Genomic DNA, 25,022 nt, shown 5'->3' with positions numbered 1-25,022 from the left:
AAATGGCATGATTCTCAAGACGGGATCTGATTAACATGGAATAAGGTGGAAGTCTAACAGAATTATCACTTCCATTAATTTAGAAACAGTTGTTCCACTGATATAATTTGAAATTTCATTTGCCTTTTTTGCACCATGTTGTGCTTTTGACTCATATCCAGTTTGTAAACAGCTACTATTCCAATCTCTTACCAGGTCAAGAATTTTCCATCTTGTATCTGGCCTTGAACTTCTCTTCCCTAAGACATAAACTTTTCATTTTTCTCCATTAAATTTAAGAGTTATTTTATCCCTTTTAACTAACCTTTTAAGGTCATTTGGAATCTTCTTTCTATCTTGTAAGTATTAGCTATCCTGTCCAGTTTTATGTCACCTACAGATTTCATCAGCATTTCCTCTATCTCTTCATTTCAGTAATTAATAAAAACAATAAAGGATAAAGAGACTAAGGACTGAACCTTTTCGCACCCACTCAGTACTCAAGTATTCAAGTTTGAATACCAATTTTAGCTAGCTATGCCTGCATTTAATTGCCTTGTTATCCAGCGTATATTTAAGGCTGCTAAGCAGAATGCCATAGATCCGTGTTTCTCAACCTTGGCCACTGGGATGGCTGGGAATTCTGCGAGTTGAAGTCCATACATCTTAAAGTGGCCAAGGTTGAGAAGCACTGCCATAGAAGAACTTACAAAATGAGTTTCTGAATTCAAGATATTTTATATATATTCAGCTTTCACACAATCTAAAGAGAGATTGTGGGTGTGTGGGTGTGCCAAGTCAGTCTTGTTTCTTGCCCCTGCAGTTTTCTTGGCAAGATTTCAGGAGGGGATTGCCCTTGCCTTCTTCTTCCTCAGGCTGAATGAGAGGAACTGGCCCAAGGTCACCCAGCTGGCTTTGTGTCTAAGGTGGGACTCAAACTCAGGGTCTCCTGTTTCTAGCCTGGCACCTTTAACCACTACATAAAACTGGCTCTTGCTAAAGAGATTACCTGATCGAAAAATGAGATAAAGTTAGTCTGGCAAGTCTTGTTCTTGATAAATCCATGTTAATTTAATTACCGCATTGTTTTCATGGTCATTACAGATCAATACTTTTATGATTGACTCTAGTACCTTCCTGGAGATCTTTGCTGGACTGAGTAGTCTGTACAAATAGTCCTCATTTAATGACTGCCTCGTATAGCGACTGTTCACAGTTACAGCAGTGATGAAAAAGTAACTTTGCAACCAATCCTCACACTGATGACCTTTGCAGGCCTATAAAGCAAAGGAAAGCTGAAGTAAGTTCATAAGCACGGTGGCAGTTTCACTTAGCAACTGCTTCACTTAACAACCAAGTTGCTGCTCCCAATTGTAGTCGCTAAATGAGGTAGTTCCCTGAATCCTCCTCTCTCCCTTTCTCAAGACGGGGACAAAAAAATCAAGAATCTGGTAGCACTTTTCCCAACTAATGAATTCTTTTAAGCATAAGCTTTCCATGAGCTGCAGCTCACTTCATCAGCTGATCAACTGAGTTGCAGACAGGAACAATATCCGTCCTCCTCTCATTGTCTGGCACTTCACCATTTCCCAGAGTTTCTCAAATATATTTTTTCTGCATTTTCTCTGTCCATGGAGTGTGACTCTGTTTTTGTATTGCAAATTACCAAATCTAACTACCTGGTGCAGCGCTGAGCGCCCTATAATTTATCCATGGCCCTGTTGCTTGAGACGTTGGCCTGTTGACAATTAAGCATATGAGTTTGCCACAAAATTATTGCTTGGCCTTATAGTTCACTAGCTGGGTAGTTTTGTAAGGCAGTAGCTACCAAATCATTCATACTTAAAATAGCCTTTAAGCCCCAGTAGGGAAAAAAGGGCCTCTGTTGCATAGATTCACTTCCCTTTTAGGAAGCTGTGCTTCAGAATCCTGAAATATTGCTGAAGGAGAAACAGTAAAGTTTTGCTTGAAGAGCATGCTTACAACTGTGTGAAATTCTGGAGATTGTTTAACCTTCCCCTAGGCAGGGCTGCGAATATCACCCAATTCATGGTATGCAGCATAAAAAGAATGGTTGGCGGACAGTCTGTTTTACATGTTCTGCGGAAAAGTAGAAAAATCAAGTTTCTAGTCCTCAAGGCTGCAAGGACAGTCTTGTGATTGCTCAGAATAACAGGGCAGGGAAACAGACACCCATATCTGAATCTGCAGTTTTGATGACAGGTTGCCCCTGATATTTTCATTCTTTGTAGACCCGATTGCCTCACTGATGCAGAAAATAAAACGGACCGCGTGATAGAGTTCTGCATGTACCGGCTTGAACTAAACTTTCTAGAACTTTTTGCAGGATCCTTTGTGAACAGGGATTCTGCAGATCTGCTGTGAAAAGGAAAAAAAAACACGTTGATTTGAGCAAAATGTTCCACAGCCCCATTTTCAGCCTCTGGGGCACAAGCCGGCCAGGGGTCCAGAAGGGCCGAGGGAAAGTGCTCCCTCCTGCCCTTTGCACGTGGGGCCAATTTGTGCTGTTCAAGAAGCGAGAACTAATTACGGGGAAGGATGGTTTCTACCCGCCCAACTTCATGGAAACCTGAACAGCTCGTTAACAGGCAAAACTCTCTGCTGCTGCTGCTGCTGCTGCTGCATCGCCAATCTCAGAAAGAGCTGTGCTTAAACAGAGGTCTGTCTAATTCCCCCTCCTGTCTGTATTTCTTTTTTCACAGTGTGGCCTTAATTTGTTTTCTCCCTGGTAGTTTGAATTCTTTGCAGATTACAGGTTTGCCTGTGGAATGGCAGTTCCCGCAATGCTGTAATTTGGCCGTCCTTCCAACTGGCCGTCCTTGCTCCAGAGCTGGCGCCTTGCTTCCTTCCAACAACTCTAGTTTGCGTCTTTGATAAATTCCAAAACTGGGGATTGGACGGGAGGTGTGTCGGGGGTTGTGTGTGCTAAATTGATGTTTGCAACAGCACTGCCACCCTTTCTCGGTATTTATGTTTTCCCAATTGTTTCCTCTGCCTCTTTTCTGCTCTTTCCTCTCTGTCTCCCTCGTATGAAATAGTGAGTTCCTCGGGGCCCTGTCCTTTTCGAGTTTTGTGAAGCATCAGGCGCGATGCTGTGTGTGTCATTTGTGCATTGTATCGTTCCTTCTAACTGTGAATTCGAACAGAGCCTGAACTGAAGACTTTGAGAAACCCTGAGGTTTGCAGCAGGAGGCTAGACTCCTTCTTCTCCCCATCTTAGTCCGATGAACCTGGACTAAGGAGCGCTGGGCGGGGGTTGGACTAGATGATCTCCAAAGTCCCTTTTACAGTTTGCTATTGCGTTCAGGAGCTGAGAAGATTGGCAGTCAACTGGAAAAGAAAAAAAGGGGGGCTGTTTGAGAGGAGGGAATTGGTCTCTTGACCCTCTGCCAGGATTCCCATGGCAGCATTATCCCTATAGATCAGTGTTTCTCGACCTTGGGAACTTTAAGATAGGTTGACTTCAATTCCCAGAATTCCCCTGCCAGTATGGCAAGTCCACACATCTTAAAGTTGCCAAGATTGAGAAACACTGCTATAGACCGTTTTTTCTGATACCCAACAGGCTCCCTAAGACTAGGCCATTTGGCTGACATTTTCTTGCTGCTGCTGCTGCTGCTGCTGTTGTTATTTAAGAGTCAGCGGCATGCTGCAACAAAAGTGCCAGGAATGCTTCTGAGCTTCAGAGATATTCTTATAAAATAAACATTATGGGAGGCAGCAGCCCCGCACATTTGGTTTGGAAGCGTGTGACACTGCCTCAAAAGGCAAAAAGTCAAAAAGGACATCAAAGTGGTCAGAAGCCTTCCAGGGGATGAAGCACATCAGCCTTACAGCTTTACCACTTGGAAAATGATATTTTGTGCTCGCCTCTCCCAACATGGCTGTCATTTTATGATGGTGCTAGAAGGCTGACAGTTCCTCATTTATTTATTCCTTTTAATTAAAAGAATGCTTAAAACGTCAGGTGGGGCAGGAAATGTCAAGTTGTCTTTCTCTAACCTAAGAGATGCTCCAGCTATATAGAAGCCACTCTTTTATTTGGATGTAGTTCTAGATCTTCCATACTTGTAGGTGCCCAGTTCCTAAGTCTCCTATAATTAGGCTGACCATACGTCCTGTTTTGAACGGGACAGTCCCATTTTTTTAACATTTCCAGACCATCCTGTTGTTTTAATATAAATGTTCATTTTGTCCTGTTTTCTTAAAAACCTTACTTAAAAATTTGAAAGTTCCCGCAAACCCGTCAGAATGCAGTCTGACTTTGAGTGGAAGGAGGGGGAGCTCAGCAGAAATGGCGGGAAAAAAGCCACAGAGCTCAACCCGGCGGGAAACCTAAAAAGAAAAAAACAGGATCAGCTGATAGGCAGGGATCAAAGGGCGAGCCGATTGGCTCCTGCCTTGAAACGGCGGGAAGAAAAGAATGTAAAAGCATGGCCAGAGGAGGAATGGCTTGTCAGGGACAACTGTTCACTAGGCTCTCCAGCCCAGCCTTGCCTCTTGCAAACAAAGGAGTCCGAAGATTCCCAGCCCGAGAAAACCGGAGAAGTTCCTGCCTGCCGATCCAGCCCGTTGCCCAGCCCTGCCCCATTTTGCCATCCCAATGTCCTGTTTTTAACCCCATCCCGTTTTGCCATCCCAATGTCCCGTTTTTGTCTCAAGGAAATATGGTCAGCCTACCTATGCTTTAAGCAAGTGGTGTGGTGTTTCCTAAATTTATTCCTGTATATAAAATGTTATACGCCTCTTCTAATTCATGTGTACTACACATGTAAATAACTCATCTCTAAGACCCCAAAATTAAATAAAACATTCCATTACAATGGGGGAAATAGGCTGAAATCTAACAAGGGCACCAAATCTCAGAAGACTTATGGTGGTGTTCCCCAAACTCCTAAAAACTGGTGGGTGAAAATCTGGAAATCTGAAAATATTTTGGATGAGGATAATTAAAGCCTGCCCCACGTTGGATGATTTTGTAGATTTCAGATTTATTTATTTATTTGGATTTATAAGGCTGCCCAAATCAACAAGGACTCTGGGTAGCATACAATTAAAAACCAGTACAATATTTAAAAAAACGAACACAATACATATAAAAATAGAGCTAAACAGAACCAGGGGAATAACATACTATAACCAAGGTAGATACTACATAGCAAATGGGCAGTCTGCTACTTGGGAAAAAAACTTTAAAACAACAACCCTTTTTATATGGCAGACGACGCTGAATGAGTGCACGGTGCCTGACAAGGAACCAATAAATAAAGTTCTGATCTTATTTAAAAGGGATGCCTAGATGTACCCTCCTCCTTTTAATGGGATTCTTCTTTAAAATGTCAGTTGAACATTGCTGTTCCCAACTGCACTATCAAGATCCTTGATTTTAGGGTGCTTGAGTCTTTTTAGTGGTATAAAGCAAACAAGTCCTCAGGTTGTCCAGTGGTCCCATGAAAGAGTTTGTGGTGGGAAACTCATCATCAAGATCTTTGGCTCTAGGAGCTGTTAAATGTATTTCTTGGTTCTTCTGTTTTTGTTTTTTTTTCCACTGCTGTCAAGCCTGGCATGGAAGCAGTCATCTACAGTGAGCCAGGAGTCTTGGGACAAGCTGGGAATGAGACCAAGGCAAAAGAACTAGGAGGCAGATTTGGGGAACAAGCCAAGAATGCCCTGAAGATGAGCTGGATCTTGGGGTTCAATAAGCTCAGCTGGAACATGGAGCCCTCTTGTATTCCTTCTGGTCTGAAGGACCTGATGGTTTCTCCACCTGCTGAAGATGCCTCATTGTGAAGCTGCCACATGTAGTTCAGTGGCTCACCACTAGGGGCAGATGTTCATAGATCCTCTACAGCTCTTGATGAAAACATACATACCATGTCAGGAGCTAGATGGAGACTACGGAGGTGGTTTTCCTGCACAAGCCTGTTAAGACAGAGAGAATTGGGCAAAGAATGTTGAAATCCCATGGTCTACCACGTGATGTCCTCCATAGGTGTGTTTTTGAGCAGTTCCTGTGGTTGAATAAGAGCACTTTCTTGACAGTACTCCCTGGATCAGATCTGCCAAACACCCCTTGGATCCCTGTCCAAGCAAGATGTCTAGACTTGGTATCTGTGGCAACCAGTTTACCAAATCTGACCATATAGTTTTATTGATTTTAGCTGATTAATTGGACAATGCCATCTTCCTCATCAACCTCCTGCATTTCAGAACTCCTGAAGTTACTGTCTAGGTCTGATTGGTTACGCAATGTATTTCTGTTGAGCTGCAAGCCCGGAAAAGTGAGGGTGGATGAGTATATGCCTTGAAGTTTTGTTTTGTCCAACTGAGAATATTATTTCATATAGCTGATGAAAAGGGTTTGCAACTGTGAAGCTGATGGCTTGATACATCTTATTGTTCAAGATGCCACTGCAGGACATTTTGTTACGATACTCTGCAACTATACATCAGTTCAGCTATCCTGCTGGAGTTGCTCTGCATGACGATTTGTTTCCAGCCCAGGGGTGGAAAGATCACTTTCAAATAGATTCATGTCTGTTTCCTGAAGAAAACACTGTTAAAATCACATGCATTTCCCCTCGGAATTGCCTTCTTCAGCCTGATGTTCTGGAGATAATGCTGGATGTCATCTCCTGTGGCCATACTGGTGGGAAATGATGGGAGGTGGTCTACATCTGTAAGGTATCTGGTGTCTAGCATGTATTAAATGTTAAAAAGTATGCGTCTTCCTAAAATACTTTTTAGCAAGAGCTGCATCACAGTGTTTAGAATAGTGCACTGTCCTGTTGTGGTCTGTTTATTAGTTGCAGAAGTGTGAAATAGGTCAACTTGTTTTAAAATTCTCCTAGCTGCAGATTGTGGAATGTTTTCTGCTAAGGAGAGACTGAGCCTTGGGGTCATTTGAGACGTTAATTTTAATTGCATGGTTGGCCATCAAACAAGGTTGTTGGTTTTTTTAAAATGTGTGTTTGGGGGATGACTGATTTTCACTGGGATTGTAGCACACAGGAGAGAGGAGATTTAACTTCTGCAGTTGTGATCTCCAGAAGAATAACCTCTTATTCATCAGCATTCGGAGAAGAAGAGCTCTCACTGGTGAATGAGAGGTTGTTTTCCCCCTCCAGCACTTTTAAAATGCTTATCTGCTAGCTTTTATGAAGTGCATTTTCTGAAGTGCCATATTTTTCTGATGGGAACTATTCAAATACCACAAGCTTCTGAGTTTGTGGATGTTAGGAGGAGATAAAAAGCTGAAAGTGATTTGTGGTAGGCCTGCAGTTCATAAAGGTCCAGAGGTGTAATTTGAAGCAACTTTCTGGCTAGATCCATGCAACCCACAGAACTGGATCAGGTAGGTAAAGGCTTAGCAGGGGCACCTGCACAACATGCTAGCACAGTTAATGCTAACCTGGTTAGGAATTTGAAGTTTTGTATGTTTCGTGAACTCTGCCCATTGGGTTATGTTAGGGTTCAGTGAACTACATGAATGCCTAAAATGTCTTAATTTGAATTCAGGAACCAAATTAAGTGCGTGCTTTCCCTTTCTCTCTGGAAATGTATAAACTGAGCTAGTGGACAAAGCCTGTTTGTCGCCCATTGCTCAGTGTGTAAATTCATGCTCTGCCTTATAAATAAATCAGAAGTTCCTGCTTGGAGCAACTCCTTCTGCATTCCCACATGGCTGCAAAGAGCGCCATCCAGCCTCTGGCAGCTGAGCCTGAGGGCTTCTGGTTGTGAGGGATCCCTTGTCATTTGTCTATATCCATCTGTTCCTCTTTTAAGAGGCAAGTGCAGCTCCCTTTAACTGATCACGCCTCCTAATAGCTGACTCAGGTGGTCTGTGTGCTGCCAAAGCATAGCCAGAAGTGATGAGAAAGGCAAGATGGGAGAACTAGTGTTCTTGGTGGTGCCCTGAAATTTGCAGAAGTATGCATAGAAAAAAATACTCATGAAAGCACAGACAAATCTAAGAGGTCAGTTGCAAACTTCCAGAATATGCTAGTGGGTATCTGAAGCTCCGTATGGCAGGTGCCTCCCTGAGTTCTGAGGTTCATACTTGCAGAAGAGAGGAACATAAATATTAAATTTAGCAAGTCAAGGAAAGCAGAATTTGGATTATCAAATGTTTTGGAATGGAAGAAGATGAGAGCTGCAAGTTTAATGATTTGCACCTTGGGACTAAATATGTTTACTAGACATTGCCTTTGTATGCCCAGCGTGCTGGACTAGTCTAACTAGGTTGGCTGCTTTGTAGATCAGCAAGTTAGGAAAACCCAGCCAGCCATCACATTAAGCCACAGTTTAGTTTATTGATATGAACACAGCAACTGTGTTTCATGAACCTGGGTTCTGGGTTAAGCATAATGTCTTAAGCGCACACATGATGCACATAAACAAGCTTTGATGGCACTGATGTGGCCACCATCCTGGCCCTAACCCTAACCCTGAGGCCATCACTGTTTCCACCCCTTCTTCCAACTGTTTTTCTTACAACAGAGAAAGGGGGAAATGGGAGAATTGTACCAACTGAAGTGATCTATCCTCAAAAATGGTGGTTATTCAGTTGTATGCCAGTCTTTATTTCAGGCAATGCCCAGCATAAAACCAAAACAAAGAAACAAGCAAATAAAAAAGAAGAAAGCACCAGACCAATGTGACTTCATAAATGTAAATGGTACAGTAGGACAAGATACTATTAATAGTAAAACTGTAGCTCTAAAACTAAAGCTAATACCTGGAATCTAAAATGCATAATATTTTTAACACTAAAACTTTGAAACTAGAGCTAATATGTAGGATCACAACAGCAGTGTCCTTCATCTTCAGTCAGGGTTTTTATTACAGTTGATGACCAACAATCCTCAGTATTAGAGCATAGGAGGGGATTACAGGTAGTCCTCGACTTACGACCACAATTGGGACTGGAACTTCCATCACTAAGCAATGCAGTCATTAAGTGAGTTGTGCTTGATTTCATGACTATTTTGCTGTGGTTGTTAAGCAAATCAGTGTGGTCACTAATTGAATCCGGCTTCCCCCATTGACTTTGCTTGTTGAAAGCCCCCTCGGAAGGTTGCAAATGGTGATCATGGAACCCCAGGATGCTGCAACTGTCGTAAATACATGCTGGTTGCCAAGCACCTGAATTTAGATCATGTGACCACAGGGACACAGCGATGGTCATAAGTGCGAGGACCAGTCATAAGTAATTTTTTTCAGCACCGTCATAACTTTGAACAGTCATTAAACAAATGGTTGCAAGTCAAGGACTACCTGTGTGTGCATATGTTTACTATTGTTTATAGACTTTACTATTTAGTAGTAAAGAGTAGTAGTAGTAAATTTATTTATTATAGACTTGGCTATTTAGTAATGTCTACTATTTACTATGTAGACTTTATAGACTTCATTATTGTTTATAGGCTTTTTCTTCTAAAAACAAATGCCTTGTTTTCCCAAGAGTATCTATTTGTATTTCTCACTTTTATGTCTTGCCTTTAGAGGTGGAGGTCAAAACAGGCAAGAAGGTGGATGCGGCATCTGCTATCCTGCTTTCTCTGACAAACCCCACCCCACCCCCATGGACACTGCTGTTTGCACTGTCCCTCTCTCAGAATAACTCAAGGTGGAACACGGGCCAGCCTATTGATTGAGAGTGCACAGTATGTAGATTAACAAAATAAACGAAGAGATTAACCTTGTTTTGCTAGTCTCCTCTGCAAGGTAAACTAGGCTGAGTGAAACGGAGTGGTCCACGATTATCCTAGAAGCCCAGTGGCTGGTTCCCAACACCACACGATTCCTCTGATCCAGATGTGCAGTTTTTGAGAATCTCAGAAAGACTCCTGCTCTGTACAAGGCCCAATTACATTCATTTCCCAATTAAATTAAATGTATTTTCAGTCTTGGTTGAATTAATCAGCCCTTTTAAACCATCACCCGGTTAACTAATTAAATTTTTCAATAGTTGTGCTCACACAACATCCTTAACCAGGTTAGTTAAAGACTCTGGACTCTTCCACGGGGCAGCCTTAAATTGCCTATTTCCCATCCTGAAACTGTCTGGAAATAAAGCTGGTTTAAGACATTGCTGTCTGAATTTCAGTCCATTTGTCACAGTGGCAATGATTCTAGCCAGCTGTTCAGTCCAGACAGCAGTTTTCTCAGCCCCTTATTGGAGGGTTCCCCTGTTCCTTAACTTCCCCACTCCATGCCAGGAAAGCAAGACCCAATCATTTTCCCTTCCATGGGTGGGTCTTTGAGGACTGGGAATTCCTATTGATAGACCATTTATATGAGCCCCCCCTCTCTGATGACTTGGCATCTTCCTCTCTGATGCATCCACCTGTAGATTGATTGAAGGTGGTGGGTGGGAATGGGTGCAGGGGAAGAAGATGCTACAGATTTACTTTCTTGCTGTCACTTGGGCTGGAAAGGGAAACTGGAGTGTCATCTGGCTAAAAAAAATTCACCCTTCCATGGTGAAACTGTTTTTTAAAAAAAGGTCCAGCTGATCCACCATGGGGAAGGTGCCTTCTGAAGGGGACAGGCAACCCAGCAGCAGTGAATGATGGGGGGCATGTGTTCCCACCGTAGCACCCCTTAGCCATTGGAAAGGAAGTATTTAGCTACAACAAAAGGATGTGCAGCGGCCAGACCACACAGCACCCCTTGTGCTGGCAGAAGTTGGCGAACACTACCACAAAGACAAAAAGACGGGTGGGTTGAAGATCACATTGGGTGTTCCTGTCCTTGAGAAGCAGTTAGTGGGCCGTTCTCATGCCATGGCAAGAAGGACACATGGACAAGGCCTTGTGATTGCGTTTGATTAATTTTAATCTTGGCTTTAATCTTTTTTATGGCTTAATATGTTGTGTGAACATAACCACTTCAGTCCAGTTATGATTCAGTATATTGTGAGAACTCAAGAAATGAGTTGGTTCAGGATTCAACTTAAGCCTGTAGTAGTGAATTCTTCTAGTACTACTAGAGAGTTGAACTGGATGACCCCTGAGGTTTGTACCAATTTTTACATTCTATAATTCTGTGAATGTGTTTGCATGGGAATAAGGCTTAATCCTGAGGGAAATATTATCAGGCTTCCCTAATGTGATTGCCTCCATGCTAGCTGAAAGGGCACCAGGTTGGGGAAGTCTTAATTCCCAGGCCAGTGGTTGTCCCGGTGGTAAAAAATTTGGAAATGCAAATTCAAACTCTCTGTGTGATGTAGGTCTACGTTTGCTTGAACACCAACTGGGATATAACTGGCTAAAAAAGTGGGTTTAATAAAAATAAAATAGTGAATTAGGACTCTAAGCATGGGGAGGGTCAGGTGGCAATTCAAGAGGCTGAACCCTTCAGAGGTTTTCCTTTCCCCTTTCTCATCCTACTGAGACAAAAAAGTCAACAGTAATTTTATCAGCTGTATGCTTATAACAGTGTTTCTCAATCTTGGCAACTTTAAGATATGTGGACTTCAACTCCCAGAATTCCCCAACTAGCATGGCTGACTGGGTAATTCTGGGAGTTGAAGTCCACATATCTTAAAGTTGCCAAGGTTGAGAAACACTGGCGTATAACTAAGCGCAGTACAAGTCCATCGAACATAATATACAGTGGGAACCAATATCTTCAATAAATATAATAATGCATTATCTAGTATGATATAGTCAAGCCTCGAGCTGTCTTTCATGTAGTGGGTATAAGGAAAACAGCGCAATCAAATGTTTTGGTCAGTTGCTTGTCAATTTTGGAACTTTTTTTTGTTTTCTAGAAAAATATGCCAAGGTTATCACTGAGGACTAGATTCTCTCTTGTTTTATATGTTCAATAAAATATACTTTGTATGGGTGATACTGGATCCCCTGCCTGAATTTACGTTGTGTTTGTTTATAGTTGCTGATGTACACGTGCAGCTCATAGGCAGCGTCAGACAGATTGAAGGGAGGCATAAGACACCCCCCCTTTGGAGAAATAGATCAGACCTCCCATTGTTGCTTCCCTCTGATTAGTTGAAGAAAAGGTACTTATCTCATACATTTCACATTGCAACTGGATCCAAAACTGAAAGAAAAAAACACTTTAAAGTCAGGCTGTTCACGTTGCCTGGCTGCAGTGTTGCTAACTGCTAGCCTGTAGGAAATTAAATCAGAGTTAAGTTGCTACAAGCAGCCACTTTTCCCTTTAAATTGCTAGGAAGCCCAGAAGGGGGGGAAAAAAGGCTTTTTAAGTCTGTGAGATGCTCTCTCTGTGCCACTGTGTAACCTGTGAGGTTTTTTGCCCTCTGTTCGACTCTTCTGCTTCCCAGGCATCGTTCGGGTGAGAACAGAGCCGGCACTGTGGATGTGTGTGTATTAATGAGCAAGATGAAAGGCTTGATTAAGGTGTAGCTTTGCTGCTAGAAGGGTGTACAAATCAAGCTGGCATTCCTTACACCCTGGCTGAGGCACAGCCAACCTTTGAAATCACCACACACGTTTCTCGCCTCCAAAGGCATAATTCTTGAGATCTGATGTAAAAGCAAATTGCACAGGAGTCTAGGTGGCCGGTTTCGGTTTGCAGTGGAACCAAATTCCACTGCAAACTGCTTGATGCGGTTTCTCAACGTTGAACCAGGGGATGAGGACGGACACAGTCGAAAGGCTGAGCTGTGCTGTAGTTCAGCCGATGAGCAGACAATTTGCAAGTTGAAAGTTCTCACGTTCAGTCTTTGAAATGTCCAGAGAAAGTTTGGGATTTTGGAAAGTCGCCTTCCAGAGGTGTTGGACTGCAGCTCCTGACATCCCCTGCCAGCATGGCACATGGGAAAAATGCAGAAATACAAAATGTAGCAGTGCATCCACTTTCCAGTAAAGCAGGGAGTGTGGCACCCCTAAGCTTGAGTCTTTCTCCAGATAACTTTCTTGAAGCCCACCAGGTTCCCTGTCACATCTGATTTCTTTTAAAGAATCTTTTAATAAAAATAAATGGAATGCTGGCATGTTGCATCTCTGATCTACTTTTCTTTTGGGGAACACATCCAGACGGTACAGAAACAGCACAAGAAGTTGATTGTGCCAAAAAGGCTCGGTGGGAGGGGGTCTGTGATGCAGAACAATTGTGTGTTTTTTTAAAAAAAAATCTCAGCTCATCTACTCCACAGCAAGAGTCACTGTTTCTGGAGCTGTTTTCTCCTCTATCTCTTTCCCTGAGCTAATTGCATTTCATCTTTCCCTTCTGAACTTTGTAATTATTTGTTGCAGGAGGTGGAGCTGAGCCAGAACCCTTTGGGGGAAGACAGAATAGCTCAGATCTTCTTCCCACAGGAACGATAACAAAAGAGGGAGAACCTGATTGGGCAAAAGGAATGGTTTTGGATAGGGCAGGGCAATGAGGCGCTTGGTGAAACTCTTGCACTCTTACTGAGAGTGGGATGGTTTCCAGAGACTGAATGATTACAGCTCTAGGAAATTCTTCCGTGGTACCATAAGTAGCCTAGTTTGGGTGCATAGCAATTGCTACTAAACAGTTTCTCAAAATGGGTAACCCTGGGTAGGCTCAGATTCCTCATTGCCCTTGGAATTCATGGCCACTTTGGGTAGGTCTTTGCTGAGTACAGGTAGTCCTCACTTAACAAACATTTGTTTAGTGTCAGTTCAGACTTACAATGGTGCTGAAAAAAGTGACTTATGACTGGAACTCACACTTAACAACTGTCACAGTGTCACCACAGTCATGTGATCATGATTTGGGCACTTGACAACCGGTTCAAATGTATGACTCTCGCAGCATCCCGTGGTCATGTGATCACCATTTTCAACCTTTCCAGCCGGCTTCTGGCAAGCAAAATCAATGGGGAACTGCATGATTCACTTAACGCCCACAGTGTTTCACTTAATGACTGCCGCAAAAAGGTCGTAAAATCGGGTTGGATCCGCTTAATGACTGCTTCGCTTAGCAATCGAATGCTGGTCCCAATTGTGGTCATTAAGCGAGGACTGCCTGTACATTCCTGCAATAAGTTATTACGGGTAACCAAAGTTGGGTCTTCTTAACTTGCCCAATTTTCTGAGCTCACACAACACCCTCAACCAGAAACTAATCACACGAATAAGGTTTGCACAAGGCTACACTGACATGTGAATACAGCTACCAAGAGTCTTTTTAAACTAGCTGCATCTGTTTATCTGAGGTTGTTACTGGAATAAACAAAAGACTGTTGCTGTTGTTGTTAGTTGCTGTCGAGTCATTCATGGCTCATGGCAACCCTATGTATAACAGAACGAAATGCTGTTCCAATGCAGCCTGAAAGTCACAGGCTTCCTGAAGCCTCTGATTCTCTCTCTTTTGACTCAGAGCCACCCAAGATTATATGGCTTGAATTTGGTGCCAAACAAACAACAGCGTGGTTTTCTTTTAATTTTCTCAAAGAATAACCAAACAAAATAGAAGCGTGAATATTTAGATAGGTTTAATGAACCTATTTTTTAAAAGTTTGGTAGCTATGACACTCCCAGAATAAAAAAAAAACTGCCATCTTCCTCCCCCTGCTTTAAATATAGATTTAAAGAATTACAAAACTGTAAAAAGTGAGGGCCATATGTTTAGAAATACTCTATTATTGAAGATAATGAAGTTTCAACTACCTATCTGGGCACCTTTGCTAGTTGGCTGGTTTTTACCGTTTGCCTGAAAAGTTGCTGTCAGAAAGCTGAGATAGAGATTGAGGGAAGATTTTTCTTGGGAGATGTACTGTATATGGGCGATGTATTGCTTTCCCCATCGTTATTTCTGATTTATTGGCATGTCTAGACAACAACGCACTTGATGTTAATGAAGAGATCTACCAAATGCTAAGTTAAATAATTCTGGAAATTTCTCCTCTTTCCTAATGTGAGATTTGTTGTACTCAGTTTGTCTTTCCATGGAAAATTGAAGTGTTTGGGTAGGCAGTGAGGTTGACAGAATGAGCACTGGAGCATAGATTTGTTTGCCACACAGAGGTACTGGAGGGACCCAGTGTTGACTCCAATTTCACTTGCCACACCTGTTGTTTTTTGTACATGAAATAGTCAAAGAGGGTGGGGAAGCTTAATCTGTGGCAAAAGAGCATCTTAGGCCGGCCTATTTCTGTGTATTTCTGGTCTCTAGGAATTTACTTGCATGTATTGTTCCGTCCTCTTCTTTACACTAATCTCTATCACTGAAAATGTCATCATGACATTTGTGGAAGTGCTAAATGCAACAGATGATTAAGCTCCCATCTGAATTTTTTTTTAAAAAAAAGGAACAGAGCAGGGTCATTTCATATAGGAATTTACTCACATCCAATTCCTCAAGAATAGCTATTTCCCTGTGTGAACAGCTATGTTTGCATAACAGTCTACTCATGGATACCAATTATCACTTACTGAATAACCCAGTTGTCTGGATTCATCATGACACAGAACCATAGACTACACTGACTGGGTTTTCACAACATACTGAGCCAACCACATTTAATTTAAGATATTGTGAGAATCCAGTCTACAGGTATTTGTGTGAGTGCAGAAGTTGGGCTTCTTACTTCCAAGTCTTCTACAGTGACGATTTCAAGTTTTTATCATACATTGATAAATCTGGTGCAGCAAATACACATACTTGCCTTTGGATGAGTGGAAATGAGTTAAATACGTTTCTGCTTTCTCTAAACTGGTGCCCCACCAGATGCATTGGCCAAAAATCTGTTGAATTCTCACCAGCATGTGCAAAAGTCATGTTGGATGCAAACCGGGGTTCTTGTCCCACCGGATAGCCAGATCTGAGAAGCTATTATTCCTGAAACAAGATTATCTTAATTTTGGGATTTTCTCTGCCACATTCATGTCTCTCCTATGAATTCGATTTGCTGTGTGTTTCATACAGCAGCTGTCTTTTATTTTCTGTCTGGTTTGGCATTTGCTGTTACTACCAGTGCTTGACTAGTCTGGGTGCGATACTGATGGGTTCATGGCCCAAGCCGATACATTTCCCCATGGATCCTCAGCAAACTCAGTATGCATAATAGTTTCATACATATATGTGTGAGGATGACAATTAATCAGCTTATGCATGTTTTAAGTAATCTGTACAGCAGTTGCCAAAGAAGAAAGAACCATTTCTCATGGAAGGGTGTTTCCTACTCGCTGTCATTCCCCTGAGACATGTTGATGAATGTTCTGATCAGCAAAAACTTCTGTCTGCCACCAGCAACAGTTTTGCATATCTTCAGTTGCCTAAGATGCTTTTGCCTCAGTGAGGAAGAGTGAACGTACCTTTTGAATTAAAATGCTTTTCTTTTTCCCAATTCTGCTGTGTCAAGGCTGTATCTAGGGAGAGATCAGTCTTCCTTTTCGCCATGTCAGTTTCTCATGTGCTGTTCCATAAGTCCCTTCGGTTTCTGTATCTATAATTTAAAAAGGAATATTTGCATTGCTTTGAACCACCTAACCCCAATATATAATTGATCTAAGGGTATGAAGTGAGCCTTGTGTGTGTGTTTCAAGTCAGTCTTAACTCCTGGTGACTTCCCAGACTAGTCCTGCAGGTTTTTTTGGCAAGATTTTCAGTAGTTTTCCTTTGCTTTCCTCCAAGGGCCAAGAGAGAGGAACTGGCCCAAAGTCACCCAGTAGGCTTCCTGCCTAAGGTGGGACTAGAACTCACGGTCTCCCACCTGGTGCCTTAACCACTACACCAACCTGGCTCTAAGGGTATGAAGTGCCATTCTTTTAATTTTAAAGTTACCTTAATCAAGATGTTTCCCCCATAAATCAGATTCCTGGAATGAACAGGAGGTTGGACTCAGTAAGCTAAATATCTCCTTCCAACTGTATGGTAGCGTTCAGACAACACGCTAGACCTTAAAGTAAGTTAGCAGAATGCATTTGCTGTGGTCTGTGTCCCAAGAAAGAAACTATATTCTGGGTTAATATGGTAACCTGGTTTGTTTGTTTAGCAGGCTTATATACTGGCAGAATAATGAGTCCCAGCAGTTTATGGCAATAAAAACAACTATAAATAACGGTAGCTACAAAAACTATCCCCAATCAACTATGGAAATAGCATCAACATAAAGAACAATAGCAAGGTTAGGCATCTAGCCAACTAACAGCAACATTCTTCTTCAAAGGTCCTATGGAAGAGTTCAATTTTAATGGTTCATACAGAATGGCTGGGTTCCTATTTCACACTGGATCATGGGGGAGTGTTACATCTTGAGCAGACAGGACAACAGACTCAGATGACCCAGTCACTTAAGTTTAAGGGGGTTAATCTGAAAGGCTGACTGGGATAGTTACCTGCCTTTTTCTCCATCAGCTGTCAGATTTCACAGCATTGCTGTGAACTCCCTTCTGCAGAAGCTCAGCGTAACCGTAGAAGCTTCAAAGACACAACATGGCTAGATAAGTAGTTTTGATTGTAGACGTGAAAAAAGTCATGTATGTACAATACTTCCACCACTATCAAGCACAGAAATCAAGTCCTATGCATGCATGAATCAGATCCAGAATTTCATCCTAGGCCCTGTTTCTCCCACCTTTTCAAATCAATGGATTTGTTGCCATTATGACTTAGGGCAAGGCCAGCAGGCATATTTAATATTTTGACAGCATGGTATGGCCACTCTTGGAAAATGGCAGGGCTAATTGCAAAGCACTGATTTACCAGAAGAAATGTAGTTGCAGTTGGTTTGTTTACTTTCTTATTTTAAGTCTTATATGGCCACCTATCTCATACAATGATCCTAGGTGTCTCACAACAACTGGTAGAAACAAGAATAAAAACAAAACCATTCTTCCCATCATATGCCACACCAGTCAGACTATTAGCCTTCTGACTCAAGCCCCATCCTAGTCCAACGCTTGGGGGAAGAGCCAGGTCTTCACAGCCTTCTGGAAGGCTAAAAGGCTGAGGGCCCCTTGAATCTTAGATGGGAGGCAGTTCCAAAGGGCTGAGGCAGTTGCAGAAAAGGCAAGCCTCTGAGATCCCATCAGATGACAGCATAGGAGGGGATCTGCAGCTCATCCACCCTATCTGACGTAGTGGGATGGGCAGATACCCTCAGGGAGAGGCTGTCCTGCAGATAACCTGGCCCTGTGCTATGTAAGGTTTTAAAGATGATAACCAGGTTGCTGCCCATCATCTGACTCGTCTTCAAGGGTTCTCTTGAGCCTTACTATTTGCATTTGTCTTTGTGGGTAGGTGGGCTCACTTCCCATTCTTTTTAAACATTAAAAATATTGTTTCATGTGGGATAGGAAGCTCAACAAGTGAGAAGCAAAGGGTTGCTGACCATCATGTTGGAGATCCAGGTCTAAGGGTCATGTGTAAACCCAGATATTGGTTGACAGAAGAACCCTTTGATCTCTGAATAAAGGCTTGTGAATCCTTAAAGCGGTGCGCACAGGCACGCACTCACTAGGGAATTTGTGGTTTTGCATGTGCAAGGAAGAGAAATTAGGAAATGTAATTGAGGAAAGGAAGTAAAAACAGCAACTCCCAAGAGGAGGATTTAAGGGCAAAAAGTCACACGTGCAATAGAGTTGCTTCTCTCGAGTGCTCTTGCGTCACCATTGCAGTTTCCAATTTAATTCCTCTGAAATGATAGAAAAACAGCTGCAGGGCCCAGAGGAGGTCCAAACAGGCATGAGGGTGAAATAGGAAATTGGCTCCAATTAGTAAAGCAGATTTCCCCAGACCTTTGCTTCCCAAGTGTTTTCACACTGGAATCGAGGTTCCCTGTTCTGGTTCTGCAGCTGTAGTGAGCTGTTGAATTAGGTGTGGGCATCTATGAAGCCATCTGATTACTCCATTTCTGACAATTGCAGCTGAATGCCAAGTTTTAGGTTGCCAAAATGGCATCCTAGAGCCCAAGAATTACAACGTTTGTGGAGGAGGAAGGTAAATAAAAGCCACAATAGGAGAAGCCCTCCCCCTTGGCCCTCCTCAGCCATAAAAGGATTTGGGATGATATTAGTTGACTGTTGGAAACAGGAGGAGGAAAATGAGGAACGGGCATCCTCATTCTTCTTCCTGATTCCATGACCCATTTGTGAATTTCCCTGCCTCTTTATCTCTTTCCCCTTTCATTCAGAGACCGGAAGCTAAAAATTCCAACAGTTCTGTTCTCCAGAAATGTCTATTCTGCTCTTAGTAAAAATGTAGAAGGGTTGTGTTGGATCTTTTTAAAAGTGCATTTGGACCAGGATGTGTCATGTGGACACTCACAAAATACCTCCCCACTCCTAGTCCAGTTCTTAACCACAACACATCACACTGGCTCATAACTGCCTAGAGTCCAGTTCAGGCAGTATGTAAAGGTAATCAGTAATAAAATAATAAAATGTGCTGTCAGAATTCCAAATCTTCAAAAAGTTGCTTTATTCCAAATATGCAACCCCAGGCTTAAAGCACGCTCATGCCCCCAACCCTGACTTTTGCAGGATGGCAAGGGGGATCTGGCCAACAGCCTGAACTTTCAGCTGAATTATTGTGGCATAATTAGTTGGTCCAGATCATCTGATCCAGATCCAAATCTCTCCTTTGTACCTTTCAAACATTATTTGAGAAAGCAAAATATTGAGTATTTTATTGGCAGCTGCAATTGTACAATTGAACCCCACCCCTTTTTATGCACACCATGCAACTCATGTTAAAAGGGGTGGAGCTTCGATTGTGTGGTTGCAGTTGCATATTGACTTGTTTGACCCTAAAGTTAGAAATTATTTCTTTCTCCTTTTTTCCTTTCTTTCCTTGACTTTTACTGTTTCTCACTTTTTCTTTTATCTTTTCATATCTTTTCCTTTTGTCTATTTTTTTAAATGTTTCCGTAGTTTTTAATCCTGTATAAAATCCTTTCTCACACAAACACCACACGCAGACCTACACCCTTCTCACCCCTATGGGTGGTATGTGTCTTCCTCAAGAGCTCTGATGTGGTTCCTCGGATCCGTTGGAGCCACTCTCCCAGCTTGGGGTCACAGCCCCAAGTGCCCCTACCACCACTGGGACCACTTTGGCCTTCACTTCCCACGTCCTCTCTAGTTCGTCCTTCAGGCCCTGGTACTTCTCCAGCTTTTCATCCTCCTTCTTCCTGATGTTGCTGTCACTTGGCCTGGTAATTTCTCCCCCCATTATTTCTAAATCAGAGTGGTGGGATGGGTTGTGGAGAGCAGTCTTGGATCTGGGAATGGTGGCATTTTTGAGAGCGTGTTGTGTTCACAAAATGGCTGATCTGGTGAACCCATTTACCAGAAGGCAAATGGTAAGATCTATCCCCCCACAACCCCACTATCTCCAAGATGCTGCTACCACCTCAGCTTATCTTAGTCTTTTTCTGAGCAGAATCATTGGGTTTTATTTTCTAAAAATGTCTTTGGCACGTATCTATGTCCAATACCTTTCTTGTTAAAATTTACAGTGTAAATAGTGAGAATGATACAGTATTTGTATGGAAGTATATGAACTTCCTATATTTTTTAAAGAAGATATTCTCCTTTTTTAAAAATTCAGATGCAGCAAGGAAGATATTCCTGGTCACTTTCTCTCCCCAAGTGCCATGTTGCCCACCCTGGTCTTGAAAGGCATTGGGCAAGAAACCAGCAGACTGAGAGTTCTAGTCCCGCCTTAGGCCTGAAAGCCTGCTGGGTGACCTTGGGCCAGTCACTCTCAGCCCAAGAGCCAATCAGGCGTGGTATGAGAGTTCTAGTCCCGCCTTAGGCCTGAAAGCCTGCTGGGTGACCTTGGGCCAGTCCCTTTCTCTCAGCCCAACCCACCTCACAGGATTGTTGTTGTGGGGAGAAGAGGAGGAGGAAGGAGTATTAGGTATGTTCACCGCCTTGAGTTATTTATAAAAATAATAAAGGCGGGATAGAAAATAAATTAATTAATTAATGATTCATATAACTAGTGTTCTTTTTTTCCCTCCAGGCGTTTTGCTAGATATTCAGCAACATTTTGGAGTCAAGGACAGTGGAGCTGGCTTGCTACAGACAGGTAAGCAATTTAATTTAATTTAATTTAATTTATTTTAATTTAATTTAATTTAATTTAATTTAATTTAATTTAATAATGTGATTTATTTTAATTTAATTTAATTTAATAATGTAATTTATTTTAATTTAATTTTAATGTGTAAGGCTGCCCAACCCTATAGCAACTCTGGGTGGTATACATTATTAAGCACAAACTTAACAGCAATAATAAAGATAGTGAACCTCTGGAGAAAGTAAAAACCAGTGGCTTCTCAACATAAAACACTGCTTCCTGGGGCCCACCACCCAACTCAACCAAGAGCCGGGAGAAGAAACCTTTGAATGAGAGTGGGGTAGGGACCCACCTCTGGGGGATGCTCTCCTGGAGGGCAGGCACTAGTTTTGCATGTGTTTGCATTGTTTTCCTTGTGTGTTCTATGTTGTACTTTGAAGCCAAGGTTGTGGCACACTTGTGAGTGTGTATCAGCTTTGCTTTAAATTGCAATTAACTGGCAAATGGGCTTTTATAGGTATGTGTCTCTAGTGGTTTGTTTGCTATACTTGGGGAGTGAAGCTGAGCAGTAACTGGTGGGAATACTTCAAACCTCTTCCATCATTCTGTAATATTCTTTACAAGCAGTAAAGAATATTTACAAGCTTTAAATATTTACAAGCAATAGCCTCTTCCCACTGTGTTCTCAATGAGGTCAGTTACAAATCAAGCAGGTTAATGTACATAATGTGCAAAACTTGGTTAGTATTTTCCGTGGTACATTTTGACCAATTTATTAATTGTGATTTTGTGTGTTGTGTGAACCCAACCCATCAAGATAGGCTTTACATCTGTGTATTGCATGAACCCAGCAATTATTACTTCAGTGGGACGCGGTGGCGCTGCGGGTTAAACCGCTGAGCTGCTGAGCCTGCTGATCGGAAGGTCGGCGGTTCGAATCTGCGTGACGGGGTGAGCTCCCGTTGCTAGTCCCAGCTCCTGCCAACCTAGCAGTTCGAAAACATGCAAATGTGAGTAGATGAATAGGTACCACTTCAGCGGGCAGGTAACGGTGTTCCGTTTAGTCATGCCGGCCACATGACCACGGAAGTGTCTACGGACAAACGCCAGCTCTTGGCTTTGAAACGGAGATGAGCACCGCCCCCTAGAGTCGGACATGACTGGACTTAATGTCAAGGGAAACCTTTACCTTTACCTTAATTAAGGTAAGCCTGTTGTGTGAAAATAGCAATTTTTAATATACCTGTGATTCTGTTTATCCTTTTCCTGATTTTTAATTTTATTGAAAGATTGCTTTAATCCATTCCATACCACTAAAAATGCTGCTGGGTTTCCCAACTAATAAGGTTTCAAGGCAAAGACAGCCAATATGCAGGAACACAGTTTTTCTTCTATTTTGTACTGTTGCTGCTGCGTCAGGATGAATGAGAGAATGGGAATCACCGAAGGGTTAAGGTAGCAAAAGATATAAGTGATAAAGTACTAGATGACTGTGAGCCAGTCCTTCTCTCTTGGCCCAACCAAAGATCTGCAGTATTTGCAGATCTGGGGAATTCTGGGAGTTGCAGTCCACACCTCTTAAAGTTGCCAAGGTTGAGAAACACTGTGCTAATGTGACTGCAGCACTGGGTTCCAATTCTGGCCAAATTGATAGAAACTATGCAGCCTCTTTAAAACAAACAAACCAAATATTTTAATAGCATTTTTTTGTTTGTTGTTGGTCCTTTCTAAAAACAGGCTATCCCAACACCCCTTGCAACGGACGTCCTGCTATTGCAAAGCCAGATGGCTCAGAGGACAGGAAAGGGAAGGGAAACTTTCAGATTGTTACAGGAAAATAAATGGGGAAAAGGTCTGTTCTAGAAGTCAACTGTACCCTGGGGAGGGGGGAATATTTGAATTGTCCGTTAATGGAAATTCGACAGAATTCGTCCTGTCAGACTCAGGTCATTGGCAGTAAGAGTGCAATTCCATGATGAGATTCTCATTCAAGAGAAAAAGAAAATATTATATCTCCCTTGCACATGAAGTTTGGAAGAAAGAGCCAGCCTACCCTTATTTTGCTGTGGTATCCCATCCTTATTGTTTGGTGGGGGGTGCCTTTGAGTCAGTGTTGACTCCTGGTGACCGCCTGGACAAGTCCCTGCAGTTTTCTTGGCAAGGTTTTTCAGGAGTGGTTTGCCCTTGCCTCCTTCCTAGGGCTGAGGGAAAGTGACTGACCCAAGGTCACCCAGCTGGCTTTGTGCCTAAGGCAGGACTAGAACTCACAGTCTCCCAGTTTCTAGCCTGATGCCTGAACCACTACACCAAACTGCCTCATCCCACACTTACCTACCTGAAATAATCACTTGAGATTCAAAAAAGAGGGCTTTTCAGCAGGGGTCTCTTAATTATGGAATGCTTTCTCCCAGGTTTTGCAGATTTTATTAAGCTTCAATTCCCAAAGGCTTTAGCCAGCATAGATGATGACAGGTGGAGTTCAACATCTAAAGGACTGTTAGGTTTCCCCCTCTGCTCTGTTCCACTGATCTCCTGACCTCTGTTTTCTTTGTTGCTTTTTATTCTTTCCAGCAAAATGGAATATTGGGAAGGAATGAGGGAGGGGGGGTCAGGATGCCATGTACCTGACTGTCCATCAGCATAACTCTCTGAAAACTGAACAGAACAGAACCAAATTTGGTGTGGAGAGAGAACGTGGCCAAAGAAAAATTAGGTTCCAATATGGTCCAGATCAGGCTAAGGACTATGGAGAAAAATATTACCACAGGGCACCCCTATGGCAGTGGCCCAGAGTGTTGCTGATTGCTCCATTCTAAACTCCCTCTCTCTTCCCTGCTAATTGCATGACCCAGAGCAGAATGTAGCCACATGCTTCCTAGTGCACATACAGGTAGTCCATGTTTAACGTGCACTTGTTCAGCGACTTTTTGAAGTTACAGCGGTGCTGAACAAGGGGTATTTATGACAGGTTCTCGTAGTTGCAGTCGTTGCAGCATCCCAGATCATGTGATTGCCATTTGCGACCTTCACTGCCGGCTCCCAACAAAGTCAATGGGGAAGCCAGCAGGACGTCGCAAGTGGTGATCACATGACCGTGGGACACTGTGATTGCATAGGATTCCAGTTGCCTAACAATGGGAACTGGAACTGCCAGAACTGCCATAAGTTGGCTCGGTGATGTGACATTGCATCTTACGACCGTGTCACTTAGTGATGGAGTTCCTGGTCCCAATTTCCGTTGGTAAGTGAGGACTACCTGTATGTACACAAACAAACACACAAGCTACATGAGCGGAAAGCAGAAACACACACAGATTGTAACATTTCATTAACAGAAGAAATACAAACCTGTCCTATGGCTACTAGTAGTGACAGAATTATTTGCTTAATATGGGTGGCCATATAAATGTTATAAATTTCATAAATAAATAAGTAATGGGTTGGAAGCCATCCGTGAAGCCACACCCTGCATGCTTCCCTTCCCTTATTTAACCAAATCTTACTGTTTTAAATTTTCATTTGTATTCCATCTGCTGCCCAGAGGATTGTTCTGATTAGGCAGATGGTAAATTAATGACCTAAATAAAATGCACGCAGAGATTTGGGGTTTTTTCAGTGTTTACAATATAAATTCTTTTCCTTTCTCTACCCTGTAGGATAAAATATTGACATGGTAGGAAATCTTTATTGTTTGATTTTAATCAATAGACATAACAATCCTAGGAAGAAGTGTAGAAGGACAAGTACATTTGGAGGCTATAATCTCCCTTCTCCAGGAGCAAAGTGGTTACAATTAAATAGCTGGAAATTAAATAGCTGCGAAACAGCATGGTCTTTTAGGAACTGCCTGATGGGATGATCCCATTTGTTTCTAAATGGAATTAATATCAGAGGGTTTTAAAGGTTTAGATCAGTGTTTCTCAACCTCAGAAACTTTAAGATGTGTAGACTTCAATCCCAGAATTCCCCAGCCAGTGCTGGCTGGGGAATTCTGGGTGTTGGAATCCACACATCTTAAAGTTGCTGAGGCTGAGAAA

At 42.4% G+C, this 25,022-nt stretch overlaps 1 protein-coding gene across 2 annotated transcripts in view; it reads left to right on the top strand.

Moving 5' to 3' along the window:
- SPNS2 (SPNS lysolipid transporter 2, sphingosine-1-phosphate) overlaps positions 1–25,022 on the top strand; it is a 119,595-nt gene that overhangs the window by 19,310 nt on the left and 75,263 nt on the right. For both annotated transcript variants that reach the window (XM_063297718.1, XM_063297709.1), the window contains exon 2: positions 20,929–20,994. In XM_063297718.1, coding sequence (XP_063153788.1) covers positions 20,929–20,994 — 66 coding nt within the window. The remainder of the gene's footprint in view (positions 1–20,928; positions 20,995–25,022) is intronic.

Source organism: Candoia aspera, chromosome 1, assembly GCF_035149785.1.
Source record: "Candoia aspera isolate rCanAsp1 chromosome 1, rCanAsp1.hap2, whole genome shotgun sequence".
Taxonomy (NCBI): domain Eukaryota; kingdom Metazoa; phylum Chordata; class Lepidosauria; order Squamata; family Boidae; genus Candoia; species Candoia aspera.
This window is presented reverse-complemented; position numbering and strand designations above follow the sequence as displayed.